The sequence below is a fragment of the Dunckerocampus dactyliophorus genome, chromosome 8 (genome assembly GCF_027744805.1).
Source record: "Dunckerocampus dactyliophorus isolate RoL2022-P2 chromosome 8, RoL_Ddac_1.1, whole genome shotgun sequence".
In the NCBI taxonomy this organism is placed as follows: Eukaryota; Metazoa; Chordata; class Actinopteri; order Syngnathiformes; family Syngnathidae; genus Dunckerocampus; species Dunckerocampus dactyliophorus.
Window position 1 is genome coordinate 23,217,982 of NC_072826.1, and position 16,325 is coordinate 23,234,306.

The 16,325-nt window shown below is 42.6% G+C and overlaps 1 protein-coding gene across 1 annotated transcript; it reads left to right on the forward strand.

The window, feature by feature from the left end:
• Window positions 1–10,241: 10,241 nt before the first annotated feature.
• Window positions 10,242–16,058, forward strand: LOC129186484 (transcriptional repressor scratch 2-like). Its single transcript, XM_054784800.1, has 2 exons — window positions 10,242–10,586; window positions 14,739–16,058. The coding sequence occupies exons 1-2, from the start codon at window positions 10,430–10,432 to the stop codon at window positions 15,503–15,505; spliced, it is 924 nt and encodes a 307-aa protein (XP_054640775.1). The 5' UTR covers window positions 10,242–10,429; the 3' UTR covers window positions 15,506–16,058.
• Window positions 16,059–16,325: the final 267 nt, after the last annotated feature.

Here is a 16,325-nt window from a genome sequence, read left to right on the forward strand (position 1 = left end):
TTTTACCATATTTGGCCCTCTGGATAACATTTGGAAACCCTGACTTTCACAGTCAAAAGACCACCGCAACATTTAAAGTGGTTTTCTCCCATCTTGATGGTTGCAAGGTTCAACGTTACTGAGTGTAAAGTGTCAAACATAAGGATCTTTGCGCCTCACAACAATGCAAATCTTTTTACGGTTCAGTCATTGTCACACTTTTGCTCTACATAACCACAGGTACCTTTCACTAGCGGCACTCCCAAAACAAACACGAGAATTGATACTTAAATTCTGGCTTGTCATAAGAAGCCAAAGTACTTTTCATCTAAGAACTCCGCAAATACTAAAAAACATCAACTGTACGGTAAACGCACCACAAACCATACAGTAGTATGATGCTGTCTTTTTAGAACAAGAACACCACAAGGACGGAAGGAGAGACAGCGCCTCGCTCGGATGTTGAGACAACAGGGCCACCATGGAGTCAAGGCCGGGGGAAGGGGATCACGGGGGAGTGCCAAGAGGTCGGCCCCATAGTCGGACTCACCTCAACCCACAGATGGGAATTGGGGCTGCAGCGGAGAGGTGGCAATTTCAGACCCACACCTGTGCCTTGACCCTTGCAAAGGTACTGGAAGGGTGCGTGGAAGTTTGTCCATTTGGTCCACGTGTGCTTGGTGGACTTGCAAAAGGCATTTGACTGTGTTTCTTTCCGGGGAGTACAAGGTTTGGGTCACACTGCTACTGTAGGTAGGAGCTTGGTTAGTTTTACCAGCAGTAAATCCAGCCTGTCCGTATCTTTTGTAAGGGGCTAAACTTACTGTACAAAAACAAATACCTACTCGACATGCACTAGAATGGAAATGCAATTGAAGCAATCATCCCGCTTACCATCAGCATGCAAAAATATGGTCATTCCAGAAAAAGACATTCTCTTTAAAAGCATCCAAGCAAAACCTGCGGTGACACAGTCCAGTCCCCATCCATCACATCTGCAAGGAGATGAAGGAAAGAAAGAACGTGGCGCTTGAGACCTGCGTGCAGGCAGAGTAGCAGACTCTTGTCAGCCTCACCAGGTTGAACCAGAAGGCGCATCCCCATTCCATCCCACACCACAAAGACAGCACATCACCTGAACCTACAGAAGAGAAGACGATCACTGGGTATCACTGGATAAAGTAATTAAATACATATCAAAAGTTATAAATGAATTTGATAGAGTGAAGTACCAATGCTTGATACTGACTTTCTTACAGATAGCCGATATAGTCCAGCACTTCATTACCGATACCAATACAAAGTGATACAGATGTCAACAGCTCTTCATGTAACGAACACATGATGTTCTTTTGCTGTGATGCCACTGCATGCATTTCACAAACACTGTGCAAAGTAAGACAAAAGTCAGAGGAAAAAGTGCCATATTTTCAACATTTTCTCTCCACAAAATAGTCATAAAAAAAATCAGGAGCAATAGTCAACGAAAACAACATGTTCTATCAACAAGTTAGGCTTGTTAAATTTACAAACAAGATCCCGATGAAATGATGCTGGCAAAAATACAGTTTAGAAAGCTGCACGTTTGTATGTGGCACAAACATCCGTATCGGAACAAAGTCAAGTGCAAAGTGTGAAACTGGACTAATAGGCCATACTTGGATAAAATTCCACACCGTGGGCGTACTCGTTGCCTGCTGATATCTCATTCTTATGCCAATATCGTCGGATATGATTGGGCATCCCTAATCCTGATACAAAAGGTGGTTTAGTAGGTAGTCGGTTTGGAAAGTCGTCAGACAATTCTTGTAATAGCTCACCAGAATGTTTCCACCTCCATGTTTGACAGTGGGGATGCGGTTGTTGGACTCATGTTCACGGGTCTGTACGTGAGTCTTCCTCAGCAGGGGGGCCTTGCGGGCACTGCAGGAACTCAATACATGACAGCAAAATGTCTTACGAATGCCCCCAACTCCCACCAGCTCGTCCCTTGTCATTGTGGGCTGCTCCCGCACCGTCCTCACAATCATACTTACTCCACTAGGTGAAATCTTGCATGGCGCTCTTCCATTGATCAGTGATTGCACCCAGAGTGCTCTCTTTTTCACCACGCTTCAGATCAGCTTCACCTCAGCCAGAACACTGATGGGTCGTGAACGTGTCCTCCAGCATGACATATACAATAGACGGTGTACAGCGTTGGAGGCCACCCCTTTTGATTGGTCTTCCTGATTTAATTGAGGTATGGCATGAACGGTATTGAGTCCATAGTCCACATTCATGCAGCAGTCACACCCTGTTTCCTTTTCTCCAGTCACACTCACAATCTACACTGTGCATATTTACAGTATGTTATATCTTTTAAAATGACAAACGATAGCAAATCTTATGCGGACATTGACCATGGGTAAAAAGAAGGGTCAGGTTTTCCTCCAGGGAAGAGACAATGTCATGTTGAACTTTGAACACGTGTACTGTTAGGCGTGTTTCTTCGCAAATGTTCCCGTAACACCAGTTTAACCAAAGATGTCAGAGGAGTGATATCCTGTTCACCCGGTCCGACCAGCTCCACGCAGCCTGCTCTAGCGGCGGAACACTTTGCCTGAATAGGAAAACATGTGACCGTGGTGATTATACTGTCAAGGAACACTCCTGATCAAAATGTTAAGATGACTTGAAAAATGGCAAGAATTTACATTTTGCACTGTTGGATCCTAAAGATCTTCTAAGCAGAGCTTCAAAATGCCAAAAGAAGAAATAAGAGTGAGTTCAAACATTTTTAGGCATAAACAATTTATTGCAAATAAGCATTAAACTGAAATGTCCACATCCCCAACATTCCAACTTTTCCAGAAATCCTACATTTTCCAAACACACCTGGCCTTTGACCTTAGGAGTTCTTACTACAGTAATCCCTCATTTATCCCAGTTACTGTATATAGTAGACACAATAGGCAGATAAGACATTCACGACCTGCGTGCGTGTTGCTGTAAATGTGTTCCCTAAGGGAGCAGAGTGGCAGGCGGACAGGAAGTAACGTCCGGGTTTCAGATGTTAGGGATTATTGTGCCTGTTGTGAAATCATTCAAACCTGCAATAAAAGCCTGTTGTTCTGGCAATCAAGTCTGGTGCTTGTATGTCTCACCCAACATTATAGTACCATCACTGACACCTAGTGGCCAGTGTAGAATACTACACATCATCACATCTTTGAGTGCGTCTTCTGAATACCTTATATTTGCATTTTACCTCATTTAGCCATTTGAAATGCTTCATTTAGGCCAAAAATCCGTCACATTTGCTTCAATGTGCATATTTTTAACAAATAATCGGCTATATTTGAAGCAAGTGGTGAGGGATTACGGTACTTCTACATTTCTCAACAGATCCACACCATTCCAGCACCAAAAGGTTCAGCACGTGCAAGCTATCTATTTTTAGCTTTTCCAAAAAAATTCCCAGTTATCCTGGAATTTCACATTTTTAGAACCCCAAAATTCTGCATTCAAACTAAATTTTTCCATATTTCTAAAACCATTCCAGCGTTTAAACATTGAGGGTAACAACTCCAGAAAATCCCACTTTTCCCACCAGTCCATGTTTTCCGTGCAGCATTCACACACAGTTTCTTCACAAATGTTCTTCTGTAGTTATTATTATTTTATGTTTGTTCGGTCATGTGTTGATGCCACAAACCCAGTGCCACACAAACCCAGTGCCTGTGTGTGTTTTTTATTTATTTTTTTGCCTTGGACTTGACCCGGCTGATATTAATGTGCCTCCTTGGCGTTCAATACACAATCGAGGTATGGCGTCAGGAAGGGTGACATTGTCTCCACAAGTTGGCCTTGAGAGCACTTCCACTAAATGGCTCTTTCCCAAATAGCCCCTCAGTGTTCCACACTCAGGCGGAGAAGAAGCAGCAAATGGGAACTGTGAAGTGATAAAGGACGGCAGGAATCATTCAGGCTAATGTGTCCACATTAACGAGGATGAGGAATCAAGGTTAAATGATTACATCTGCATGGAGGAGCAATTAACCTGCAGCTGTACATTTGTCTTTAAAGGGAAAAGTGTGGTAGTGTGTCCTGTAGCAGCCTTGAGGACGAGGTGCGTTTGTGCTGCAGGCGCCTCTCATCCTTTTTGTCTCCAGGCCATCTGCTGGGATTTCATAACAGTGCGATGAGGTGGGGGTGGTGGGACATTCCATCACGTAAAGCATGGTCTCAATGCAGCCAGGTTAGCCCTGCCAGGACACAAGAAGCAGCAGACACGCCACAATTTACACCCCCCATGACCCAACTTGCCACCAAGCCACTCTGCTTTATTGCTTTATTGTTTGTCACAGTGGACATCACCAACATGACAGCATGAGAACACACTTATTTGACATCATCTGGACAACATCAAGGACTGAGCTACTCTTGAAAAATACATTTTTTAATCACTTAATAATTTATTATTTAATTTTTGAATGATCCAAAAATATAAAATAAGCAATAACAATAATAAATAATATTATAAAAATATTATTATTAATAATAATAATGTATATAGTAATATGTTAATATATTATTATTGTTATTAATGTAATGATATATTAATAATAAATAAATAATACATAATAAATATTACATCTATTTAATTTTTACAAATATTTTTCAAAAACAACTCAAATTGAATACTTGTACAAATGAGGCTCCAGCTCAGCCGTGACCCGAATGAGAGATATTGTATAATATATGCAGTTTTTATCATCGACACAAGGTTGATACGACAGGGTGTGCCTAAAGCCTGGACTTAAAGTACACACATATCATGTACATACATTGGTACAAATAAAGGTTTAATTCAATTAATAATGAAAAGAAAGAAAACTAAATTCAAAAATAATTCTTTAGAAAATAATACATTTTAGTTTCATACCCATACTTATTACTATAGAGTGAAAAAAAACATGACCACTTCGAAACACATGTGACTAACGTGTGACTCAGATAACACTCATTCAATCTTAAATTCATTTGAATATCTAATAATATATCATATCATATCATATCATATCACATCATATCATATCATATCATATCATATCATATCATATATCTCATTCGTGACTTTTAGTTTTACAATATGCCATTAAAAAAACAATATCATAACATATCACACCATATCATATCATATCATATAACACCATACCATACCATACCTTATCATATCATATCATATCATATCATATCATATATCTCATTTGTGACTTTTAGTTTTACAATATGTCATTAAAAAAACGATATCATAACATATCACACCATATCATATCATATCATATCATATCATATCATATCATATCACACGATAGCATATCATACCACACCACACCACACCACAGCATACCATAACATACCATACCATACCGCATCGCATCACATCACGTATCGTAGCATACCATACCATACCATATCACATCACACAGTACCGTATCGTAGCATACCATACCATACCATATCACATCACACCACATATCATATCATATCATATCATATCATATCATATCATATCATATCATATCATACCATACCGTATCACACCGTATCGTACCGTATCGTATCATAGCATACCATACTGTACCGTACCGTACCGTACCGTATCGTATCATATCATATCATATCATATCATATCATATCATATCATATCATATCATATCATATCATATCATATCATATCACACCGTATCACACCGTATCGTAACGTATCGTATCGTATCATAGCATACCATACCATACCATACCATACCATACCATAGCATACCATATCACATCACACCGTACCGTATCGTATCGTATACCATAATAATATATCATATATCATATCATATCATATCATATCATATCATATCATAGCACAGCATAGCATAGCATAGCATAGCATACCATAGCATACCATACCATACCATACCCATACATACCACACCATACCATACCATACCATACCATACCTTATCATATCATATCATATCATATCATATCATATCATATCATATCATATCATATATCATACCATACCATACTGTATCACACCGTATCGTACCGTACCGTATCGTATCGTATCATAGCATACCATACCATAGCATACCATAGCATATCATATCATATCATATCATATCATACCATACCATACCATACCATACCATACCATACCAGCGGTCGTCTTCAAACCTGAAGGTTGCGGCTTCGATCCTCCATCCTCCCGTGATCATGTCGAAGTATCCTTGGGCAGATACTGAACCCCCAGTTGCTCCTGATGCTGCGTCATCGGGAGGTGAATGTGCCTACCATTTACCATTCATTCTGTTACGACTTTTCAAATACATGTTCATAGATTATGCCTATTAGTAGTACTAAAATATGCATATTTAAGCACATGTTTTTGGCAAAGTGAAGCATTTTCAAGCATAGAAATGTCTAAATGAATATACAAATATAAGGCATTCAGAAGACACATTGAAAGACGTTGTGATGATATGTAGTATTCTACACTGGTCACTGGGTGTCAGTAATGTTACTGTAATGTTGGGTGAGACACACAAGCACCACACTTGATAACTGGATCAACAGGCTTTTATTGCGGGTTTGAATGATCTCACAACAGGCACAATAGTCCCTAACACGGGCTACTGTTCCAGCTATAACCCACGCCAAGCTAAATCTCAACTCTGAACCCCTGACGTCACTTCCTGTCTGCCACTCACTCTACAAGTACTCCCCGAGCACCGGAACACATTTAGAGCAACACACACGTGCACAAGTTTTATCCATTTGTCTTATATATTGGGTAATATGAGCGTCAAGGTAACTATAGGGGTGTTATTTTCACGTCTAGAGGACTCTAAGAATATTACAAAGCGTATTTAGAAGGTGATAAACAGGTTTTCCATGCTCTAATGATGAAAAGTTTCTATTTATAAATAAGAAATCCTACTCGGTGGAAATTCACTTATCATGGTCGGGTCTGGAACCAATTAAATGCCATAAACGAGAGATTACTGTGTTATCGCCCATTCTGCCATTCTGCAAAATGTCATATATCTTATGCTGACAACCGCTTATGTTGTCCTCGGTCATCCCGGGTTCAGTGTGTTTCTCTGTCATCGCTGCTTTCCTCCGTTTCAGGCCACATTTTGTCGCTGGCCGTTCCCCGGAGACGCGACGTTCCATGCAGGAGCAGAAGCCAGCGACGTTTGTGATTGATGACCCCCCCCCCCCCCCCTCCCAGCCCCGCACCCCTCAGGTTGAAAGAGAGAAAGATGCACGGATTCCTTTTATCAAGATTGAGGTCTGACTAGATTAAAATGCAGTTGTACAAGCGCCTTTTGAACGTCCCCGTTGGCACCCCCTCACCATCAGCTGTCACTCATCTCGTCTGACACCTGCAAGTTTGATCCTCAAGGTGACACGCTGTTATCATTTGGAGGAGGAGTTAAACCAGCCTCTTTTTGGACTAGACCGGTTGCACCATCCTGCGACCTGTACTACTAATACTAATAACATAGCAATGCTAATCAGCCATCATCGTCATTTGCAGCGGGATCTTGAACACCACTGCTGCCTCAGCCGCTATTATTACTGCTATTACTGCATAGATACTGTAGATCTGTCTATGATGCCTGTAAATACTCCCATTCTTCCAGGTCATTGTATTCTCAGGTCATATCTACTAGCAGTGTACTTTTTAACTGGGAGTCTCCTGCAGATAGTACAGCATATGCCGTTATTTCCCTGTTTTTGTTCGCTGCCGCACGCACAAGGTGTCACGCGCTGCCGTGTTAAGGTTATTGGACCCCAAGATGCAGAGAGGAACTCAACGGTAGTGAAAAAAAAGGTTCAATACAAAAAGTGACCTCCGTGGAGGAAAAAAGGCAAACACACAAAAATACAAAAATGGTTAAACAGACCAAGAGCAAAAATACAGGGCTAAGCGTGTTGGGTTAGCATGTGGCGTGTTTGGCCAGCTTGTAGCGTGATGGGTCAGCATGAAACGCATTGGGGTCAGCATGAACCACGTTGGGTTTGCATGTAGCTTGTTGGTTTACCATGTAGCGTGTTGGGTTAGCATCAAGCATGTTTGGTTACCATGTAGCGTGTTGGGTTAGCATGAAACCTGCTGAGTTAGCATGTAGCATGTTGTGTTAGAATGTATTTTGTTCTGTTAATATGAAACATGTTGGGCTAGCATGTAGCATGTTGGGGTAGCATCAAGTGTGTTGGGTTAGCATGTAGCGTGTTGGGTTAGCATATAGTGCATTGGTTTTAGCATCAAGTGTGTTGGGGTAATATGTGGTGTGTTGCGCGTTGGCATCAAGCATGTTGGGTTACCATGTAGTGTGTTGGGTTAGCATCAAGCGTGTTGGGTTACCAGAAAGAGCGTTCGGTTAGCATGTAGTGTGTTGGCTTAGCATCAAGTGTGTTGGGTTAGCATCAAGCGTGTTGGATTAGCATGTGACATGTGAGGTCAGCATGTAGCGTGATGGGTCAGCATGAAGTGCACTGGGTCAGCATGAAGCGCGTTGAGTTAGCATGTAGCGTGTTGGGTCAACATCAAGCGCGTTGGGTTAGCATGCAGCATGTTGGGTTAGCATGAAGTTCACTGGATTAGCATCAAGTGTGTTGGGTTAGCATGTAGGGTGTTGGGTTAGCATCAAGCATGATAGGTTATCATGTAGCCTTTTGGGTTAGCATCAAGTGTTTTGGGTTAGCATGTAGCGCATTGTGTTAGCATAAAGTTCATTGGGTTAGCATGAAGAGTGTTGGGTTAGCATGACACCTGATGAGTTAGCATGTAGCATGTTGTAAATGGTCTTTCTTTCACTTGTATTGCACTTGTACAGCACTTTTACACCTCTCCACCTCTCAATGCGCTTTGACACTGTTAGCACATTTACCTACTGATGATGCAGCATCAGGAGCAACTGGGGGTTCAGTATCTTGCCCAAGGACACTTCGATACGAGGACACGTTACGGGGACAGAGGATCTTCAAGTTGGGAGACGACCACTCTACCACCTGAGCCATTCTGCCACCATGGCATGGTGTTAGCATGGAGTGTGTGTGTGTTAGCATGGAGTGTGTTGGGTTAGCATGAAACATGTTGAGTTAGCATGAAACGTGTTGGGTTAGCTTTCAGCATGTTGGTTTAGCATGTGGCGTGTTGGGTTAGCATCAAGCGTGTTGAGTTAGCATGTGGCGTGTTGGGTTAGCATGTGGCGTGTTGAATTTGCATGAAGCGTGTTAGGTTAGCATGTAGCATGTTGGGTTAGTATGAAATGTGTTGGGTTAGCTTTCAGCATGTTGGTTTACCATGTGGCGTGTTGGGTTAGCATCAAGCATGTTGAGTTAGCATGTGGCATGTTGGGTTAGCATGTAGTGTGTTGGGTTAGCATGAAACATGTTGGGTTAGCATGAGGCGTGTTAGGTTAGGATGCGGCTTGTTGGGTTAGCATGAGGCGTGTTAGGTTAGCATGTGGCATGTTGGGTTAGCATGAGGCGTGTTAGGTTAGCATGCGGATTGTTGGGTTAGCATGAGGCGTGTTAGGTTAGCATGCGGCTTGTTGGGTTAGCATGAGGCGTGTTAGATTAGCATGTGGCATGTTGGGTTAGCATGAGGCGTGTTAGGTTAGCATGCGGCTTGTTGGGTTAGCATGACGCGTGTTAGGTTAGCATGTGGCATGTTGGGTTAGCATGTAGTGTGTTGGGTTAGCATGCGGCTTGTTGGGTTAGCATGAGGGGTGTTAGGTTAGCATGTAGCGTGTTGGGTTCTCCTGTAACGTGTTGGGTTAGCATAAAGTGTGTTGAGTTACCATGAATTATCTTAGCTACTTCATTGAGAGACAATGGCAGACAAGATGTTTCGTGTCGTGTTAACCACGTGCTCCTGCACCACTATTGTCTCCACACAGAGGGGTGATGGGGGGAGGAGGCGTGGTGGTTCCGTGTGTGTGTGCGTGTGTGTGTGTGTGTGTGTGTGTGTGTGCGTGTGTGTGTGTGCGTGTGTGTGTGTGTGTGCGTGTGTGTGTGTGATGGAGAAAGGCAGCACAGACGGCTGGTGGTAATTTGATGTGTGTCCCCTGGGATGTTTGATGGATTAATGCTAAGCAGCTCCCTCCACCCAAGCACCACCTGATCTTTGGGGTTGGTGCCCCATATATAAAAGGCTGCAGTAATGCTGAGCTAAGCTTGTTCAGCCCCCCCCCCCCACCCGCCCCCACCCCCCTGCTTTCTGTGCTGCTGTGTCTTCCTCACCACTTTCCATCTTCATCTCCATCCTGTCTCATGTTTTCTCTGTCCTGTCTGCTTCCTCATCTCCTTTCCCATCAAATCTTTTCTTTATTTGGCCCCTGCAAGATTTTTATGCTTTTCTATGAGGGTCTGAATTAGTTTTTCCTCAGGGAACAAAATGCCACGCTCCTTTTTGGTGAAGCAGCCCAAGGTTCACGATTCCTTGCCTTGCAACTACTACCAGCAGAACCAGGAGTCTTGGGAGGATTCCTACTCCACCTCACATGCCATCACGGAGCCCACCAGCAAGCTGGCTGTCCGTTTCAGCCATGATGGTGAGTTAGCTTCCGCTTCCTCAAGACCACTTCATGTTCTTCAGGAGAACACGGGTGCGGATGTTAAGATCATTCACGCATGTTCACGCTGCAACAAAATCTTTCCATTTCTTCTTTTTTTCAAGCTCAACTGCTTCCACATTTCTCAACCAACTCAACATCAGAACATAGATTTTCAACATTCCAAAAATTCCCAATTTTCCCATAATTCCGCATTTTCCACCGCTAAAATTCCCACTGTCAAATTACTCCCACTTTTCTCAACCAGTTCAAACCATTCCAACATCAAAACAGGCCACCTTGCGTTTCTAAAATTCCACATTTCTGTCCCAAAAAGACATTTTCCCACATTTCAGTCCAGTATGAAAACATTCTGGCTGACAATTGTTCACATCCACAAAATGCCTCCTTTCCCTGTAATTCCACATTTTTCCATAACACAGATTCCAACTGATCGTCAGAATTCTTACGCTTTTCTCAAACAGTTTAAACTACCAAGGCTGCCAAGTTTTTGGCATTCCCAAAATTGTATTAATTCTAAATATTCTGTCATTTTTCCACATTTCACGTCATTCCTGCATCCAAAACAAATTCCCACTTTTCCTGTAATTCCACATTTTCCACACAGCATTTCAGTCCAGCTTCAGCATTCACATGCGGTTTCTGCACAGTTTGCCTTCTCTAGTTTGGAAGTGATTTTTTTTTTTCTTGTCTAAAAATCCGACAAATGTAAAATGTTTTTATTGCAGCTAAAGCGCCTCAGGGAAACCCTTAAATCCTCTCCAGACTGCATTTGTCCCATCCGGCTCAGGACGTTTGTTTTCGAAACAGTATTGGGGTCACACGGGCTCAATCAGCTTAAGGTCAAAGTAGCGCACACGGCTTCTTTTTGCACATGAACATGTTTCTTTTTTGTATTTGGGTATGTTGAGCTTCAAATCCAAAGGAAAGCGTGTCGTCCTTAGATGGTGCCAATGCCCTTGAGTCCCCCCGCCCTCCATCCCGTCATGTGATGGTGCAGGATGTTGGATCGCCACAGGGAGTAGGATTGCCGCAACACAATCCTTATGTGATGGAAAAGGATTTTTACAGGACGGCTTGTAATTCCATAAAAGTGCAACACAACCATCACGTATTAACACAACATTTTTGTGTGTTTGACTTTGGCTGATGAGCATTCAAAGACATGCATGCTTTGATTTGAAAGCCCCCCCAAAAACCCCTCACTCGGGTTTTGTCTCCCAGATTCAGGCTGCCAGCTGTCTGCTTTGTTTTGCAGTGTGTGCTGCTGGTGGTGGTGGTGGTGGTGGTGGGGGGGGGGCTCAATAAAACCACGCGCTGCTGTCACGATCAGACCCCCTTCTGTCTACCCCTGCTCTCCCCCCACCTGTCACTCAATCGCCTCATTAGCATACTTCCTCAAACATGCCACAGATGGGATGAACTGATTCAGCTGATCAATCCTTCAGCCGCTGTGGGGGGGGATTTCACAGTGATTCATTTTTAATCAGATTAATCACAGTTTACTCATTAATTAATTGGGTACGAAATATTTCTGTGGACCGCGCAGGACGACCACTGCTCCATCTGCACTTGTCCAACACAGTAGATGCCGTACATCAGATCCAACCCATAACATGACAGAGTGGGACAGGAGAACACAAACGTTAGCAGCACTAGCATAGCTATGTGACGCTACAGTGCTAACATCACACTCACATTTTAACAGCGACATCATGCTTGGTTAGCCTATTAAGAAAGCAAACCTCCACTATGTCTGTAGCTGACTGCTGTCAGAGCTCCAGGCTTTATTTTAAGATATGTAGTGAAGCCTGTTTTTTTTTTTTCCATAAAATGGTGGCGAACGCAGGGGTTGGGCTCATTTAGCTAGAGCCGGGGTCAAACTACAAAATAAAAGGCAGGGTGGAAAAGCACAAGATGACACTTTAACCCCCACCCTCAAAGACACAGTCGATCGGGAGCCAAATGACTGCACTCTGGTTTTTTTTGTTTTTGTCAGAGTCAGCACATTCTGTTGGACTTATAATCAGGTCGCCTTTTTTTTGAAGAGCACTTGTTGCCGTCACAGGATGTATTGATCGCAGGCTCGTTAATAATTCAAGCACACATTCTGCCTCTAAGAAGTAGCTTCCTGTATTGCATGGGTGCCCAAAGTGCAGCCCGGGGGCCACTTGCAGCCCGCAGCACATTTTTCTTCTAAAAGTCCAATTCAGAACAGCCTGCACACAAAAAAACGAACAAAAATGATTAATTGTTATGAATGATACAATCGCTGCCCTGTGATTGGCTGGCGACCAGTCCAGGGTGTACCCCGCCTCTCGCCCAAAGTCAGCTGCAGCATACCCCCGCGACCCTAAACAGGAGAAGCGGCACAGAAAATGAATGGATGGGTAATAAAATAACTTATTTCTAATTTAATAATTTTATTAATAATAACATAATTAGTATAATTAATATAATATAATTGTATTCATTATAAAAATAGGAAATTAATTATACTGGTATTACTCTTTGGGAGCATGTTTTGGGGTGAACCGGAACCTCTAAAATGATGTCAATTTTCACCAGGATATAGTCACAAGTTTTGGAATAGGGGAATTTCATGCCAAAATAATAATTCGATTGATTTTTGTGAGTTTAATAGGGGTGTCATGAGATTTCGAGAGATTCAACCGAGACAAGATTTCTTGCAACAACAGGGCAGCCAGAAGCCAATCAGACTGTGAACCAAGGCATCACTACTGTGAATGATAGTGCAGTAATATATACTGTATGTGGCAATGTGCAAGGCATTATGGTGTTGCACACCATAAACCTTGCAATCCAACCTACCTTGGTGTTGTCAGCGTCAGCGAGTGTTGTGTGGCTGTTTTTCCCATTGCAGTTGAACAGCTGCACCCGCGTTAATATCCAAGCAGAAGCTGTAGTAATTCTCAATTTGATCCAACTTACGTAAGATTTGTCAGATCAAAACACGCAGATGTTCGGACTTGTCTGCACCCTCAATTGCCATTACAGTTAATCACCATCAACAGTAGCAATGGTATTGTGGCTACCATAACTCCACTTCATGACACACCTCATACGTAGAAGAGCTCCATGCTGACAATTTAGCGACATGGTATAGTTAGCAAGTAGGAGTACGAATTAAAAGTGAAAGTCAGGAAGTCTTGAGTCATGCATTTATTCATTCATTCATTTTCTATACCGCTTCTCCTCATTAGGGTTGTGGGGCATTTATTTGCTAATTAAATACAAGTTGTCAACAAAGGTGAAGCATCCGGCCCGCAGGTGAGTTGCAGTAGAGTTCCACCTTCGTACGGCAATGCAATGTTGGTCTGAAAGCTGCAAAAACCCCTCCACAATGCACCCCAATCCCTAACCAGCGACAGAGCCAAGGAGGCAGGCAACACCTGGCAACACCTCGCCTTCCTGGCGAACCATGCATGCTTGTCCAAAGTGTGGCACAGTAGCCATCAGTGGAATGTGGCTCACTGCAGAAATAAAATAAACAAAAACCCAGCAAAAGTGGAAAATAGACCGAAAAGGAAAAATGTAACTGGAAAAAGCTAAAATGAAGATTGTAATTACTAATAAAAACACAAAGATTTGTCTTTAAATATAAATTGTATTTTTATTATAAAAATCAAAGGACATGTGGACAGCCCTAACATAAATAGACAAAGGCAAGTAGATAAGACAAAAACAGTGAAAAACCAGCATTTCAAGAAATGCTGCAAACGTTTGACAGACAGTACGAATTGCCTGTGAGAAAATACATGTCACAAACGTGAATTCCACAGCTTTACAGAGTAAAAGATGATGATTAAAGGAAATATTGCATTATTAGGATGTATAATGTATTATTATCATTACATATTATCATAACAGTGGTTTATTTGGTCTAAAAAAAATTGAATTGAAATTGAAATGCATTAAAATGTGTTGAATTCAGTTGTTATACATGCAGCCCTAAGTGGAAAAACATTCCTGTTGTTTTGGTTTTGTATTGATGATAGATTTTAAGGGTGGGTAATACTGCAAATGTTAGTATTGATTTGATACCAAGTAAATACAGGTCCAGTATTGTTGATATAGATACTGATACTGATACGTTTTGTTTTTCCCCAGGATACATTCGTGTCATTCCATCAGTGTTACAGAAGTCCAAGCAGGCCTCGGGGTCTTTGTACTTACAAGAATGTGTTGGTGGCAGCAGCGGTGATGAGTTCTCCGACCATGATACGGACGATCCGGACAGCCCGGTCTCCAGCACCAGCACCATAGAGTCCGACTGTAGCGGTGCCGAGTTGGAGGCGAGTACCATCAACGGCTTCCTCGTCTCTGATGGACGCTCTCGCCGGAGATGTCACCGCAAAGAGGCGAGCGGCGAGAGCGTGAGGTCAGCCGGCCGCAGTCCCAAGTCCAAAACCAATGGCCGCCACGTATGCGGCGAGTGCGGCAAATCCTATGCCACGTCGTCCAATCTCAGCCGACACAAGCAGACTCATCGTAGCCTGGACAGCCAGCAGGCCAGGAAGTGTCCCACCTGCCACAAGCTGTATGTCTCCATGCCTGCCCTTGCTATGCACATGCTAACCCACGACCTGAAGCACGAGTGCACGGTGTGCGGAAAAGCCTTCAGCCGGCCCTGGCTCCTGCAGGGCCACATGAGGTCGCACACAGGGGAGAAGCCCTTCGCCTGCGCCCACTGCGGAAAAGCCTTCGCCGACCGCTCCAACCTGCGCGCTCACATGCAGACGCACTCGCCGTCCAAGCACTACTCGTGCCAGCGCTGCCGCAAAAGCTTTGCACTCAAGTCGTACCTAAACAAGCACTGTGAGTCCGCCTGCTTCAGAGGACACCAAGCAGAGGACACCTGCAGCTCAGAGGACTGACAAGTATTCATCCTGCAAAGATTAGTATGCTAACCACAGCTAACTACCGCTAACCACCACTAACCATCGCTAACGATCGCTAACCACTGATAACCAGGCTTCTCAGGCGAATCACATGCATGCATCCTTTCAAGCAATAACACTTCCATTACAACCACATGTGTTTTTTTTATCACTTTACTATCTATTTGTAAACTTTTCTCATGGAACGATAACTTATTTGTGTATCAATGTATTTATTTTTTTATTTATTGCTATTTATTATTGGATGATTTTTTTTGACTGATATTTTTTTTAAGATTTGGATTTGTTGAGAAGAAAAGACCTAATATATCCTGCCACGCTTATATTCCTTCTAGCTGGTCAGATTGGTGAAGACAATAAAGATGATGATGACAGTGACATATCTTGTTTGCTAGTGGTGTACAGTCACCAAGTATTTTTTTACGTACTTTACTATTTCTGTTTACTTTTATTTAGTACAGTGGAACCTTGGTTAGAGTCATTACTTCATTCCAGAAGGTCGGACTCGAAACCGAAACGGACATTCATTTTAATAAACAATTTTTCCCATAAGAAATAATGTAAATCCAATTAATCCATTTCAGAAATAAAAATGTTAACACAAAACACTTTTATATAGTTTTACATGCAGAAAACAACTCAAAATGCACATAAATGCATATAAATTATGAATGAAAGGAATAAATGAACATTTAAGGTTACTTTTACCTTCATTGAAGACATGGTTGTTAACGTGACTGTAAACAGGAAGGTGGTGGCGGTTGATCTCGCTGCCACAACATGTCTTTGGGAACAG

What these genes read in the sequence shown, in the direction of transcription:
- LOC129186484 (XM_054784800.1), top strand. Translation starts at nt 10,430, where the DNA reads ATGCCACGCTCCTTTTTGGTGAAGCAGCCCAAGGTTCACGATTCCTTG. An exon ending in TGTCCGTTTCAGCCATGATG is followed by an intron (nt 10,587 to 14,738) that starts GTGAGTTAGCTT and finishes GTTTTTCCCCAG; the next exon opens with GATACATTCGTGTCATTCCA.